Raw genomic sequence first — 1,299 nt, 5'->3', positions numbered from 1 at the left:
CCCCCCCCGCCACCCCCTTTTTCAAAATCCTACATTCTCTCATGGGCACTCACCTTCTGGCCCTGAAGAAGCATCAGCACTCCCACCAGCTGTTGCTGCACTTAAGGTCAATCCATTCATATCATCTTGGTTAGCAGATGGCTGCTGGGGGCCCTCTTCTGTCTCTCTTCTCAAACAGGAAGGGAGAAGCCGGCATTTCCAGGTAGATGTTTTTGTCCTTCTTTTTTTATTTAGGGTAGTGGGCCTTTTATCCTTGATGGACACCTTGTGGCTTCTCTTGGTCTTATGAGCTTGAGGAACATTTTCCATTTCTGCTTGGTCTTGGGGCAATCCTCTCTCTGTCTTTACCCCCTTTTCCAGAAGTTGCTCATATTTGCTAGCGGACAATCGCCGTTGGGCAAAGGCCAATACAACCTTGTATTCCATGCTGTCTTGATCTTCATCTTCCAGAGGGATTTCTTCCATGCTGGCATCAGTGGGTGAACTCATCCTTTCCCCTGCAAAGACATTCCTTATTAGTAGCTTAGGGGGCAGACTGCTTTAATTAATACCAAATGGCATCTGGTTAAAATATCAGGGCATTTTTTTTTTTTTTAAAGAATGCAATATTAGACATGTGTGTGACTTAAAGTAATAACAGACCTGTGGAAGAAGCCATCCTGTGGTGGGAATTATTATAGCATATTTCCTCTCCTGTTGCGTTTAAAAGGGTTTTTGATTATCCTAGTTTAGTTCTTCAAAAATTGTTTAGCATAAGAGATGGTTATAATAGACTTTTTTTCTTTAAGACATATTATTGTTCATATATTGATTCAAGTGTACGTTGTGCCTTGCAACTGGAACATTTAATAAGCAGAGTCACATACATGCACACACACTCTGAAAGTACAGTCATGGCATTCACCTCACGCTGGCACACAGGAAAGCTCCCGTGTGGAGGACACCAAGATAACTGTTTCTGAAAATACTAACCAATCAGTTCTCCCACAGCATCTCAGGAAAACAAGGGTGTCAGTTGAGGGCCTCAGCTGCCTGTACACCAATGCCAGGAGCCTGGGGAACAAGAAGGAGGAGCTAGCCCTCCTGCTCTCTAGTGGGCAATATGACCTGGTAGGGATCATGGAGACCTGGTGGTACTCCTTGCATGACTGGAGTGTAGTCATAGAGGGCTACACCCTGCACAGAAGGGACAGAGTAGGGAGAAAAGGCGGAGGGGTAAAGCTCTGAGAGATAGCAGTACACCTCTCTGGAGGCTGACATTGGCTCCAAAGATAAGCAGCTCGAAACCCTCTGGGTCAA

General features: G+C 45.3%; 1 protein-coding gene across 6 annotated transcripts in view; it reads right to left on the bottom strand.

The window, feature by feature from the left end:
- The window catches only part of BCL2L14 (BCL2 like 14), a 103,923-nt gene that overhangs the window by 17,620 nt on the left and 85,004 nt on the right, over positions 1–1,299 (bottom strand). For all 6 annotated transcript variants that reach the window (XM_019515957.1, XM_019515958.1, XM_019515960.1 and 3 more), the window contains one exon: positions 54–497. In XM_019515957.1, coding sequence (XP_019371502.1) covers positions 54–497 — 444 coding nt within the window. The remainder of the gene's footprint in view (positions 1–53; positions 498–1,299) is intronic.

Source organism: Gavialis gangeticus, unplaced genomic scaffold (assembly GCF_001723915.1).
Source record: "Gavialis gangeticus isolate Ggan-Ray unplaced genomic scaffold, GavGan_comp1, whole genome shotgun sequence".
In the NCBI taxonomy this organism is placed as follows: Eukaryota; Metazoa; Chordata; order Crocodylia; family Gavialidae; genus Gavialis; species Gavialis gangeticus.
Note: the sequence above shows the minus strand (reverse complement) of the source record. Positions and strands in the feature narration are given on the sequence as shown.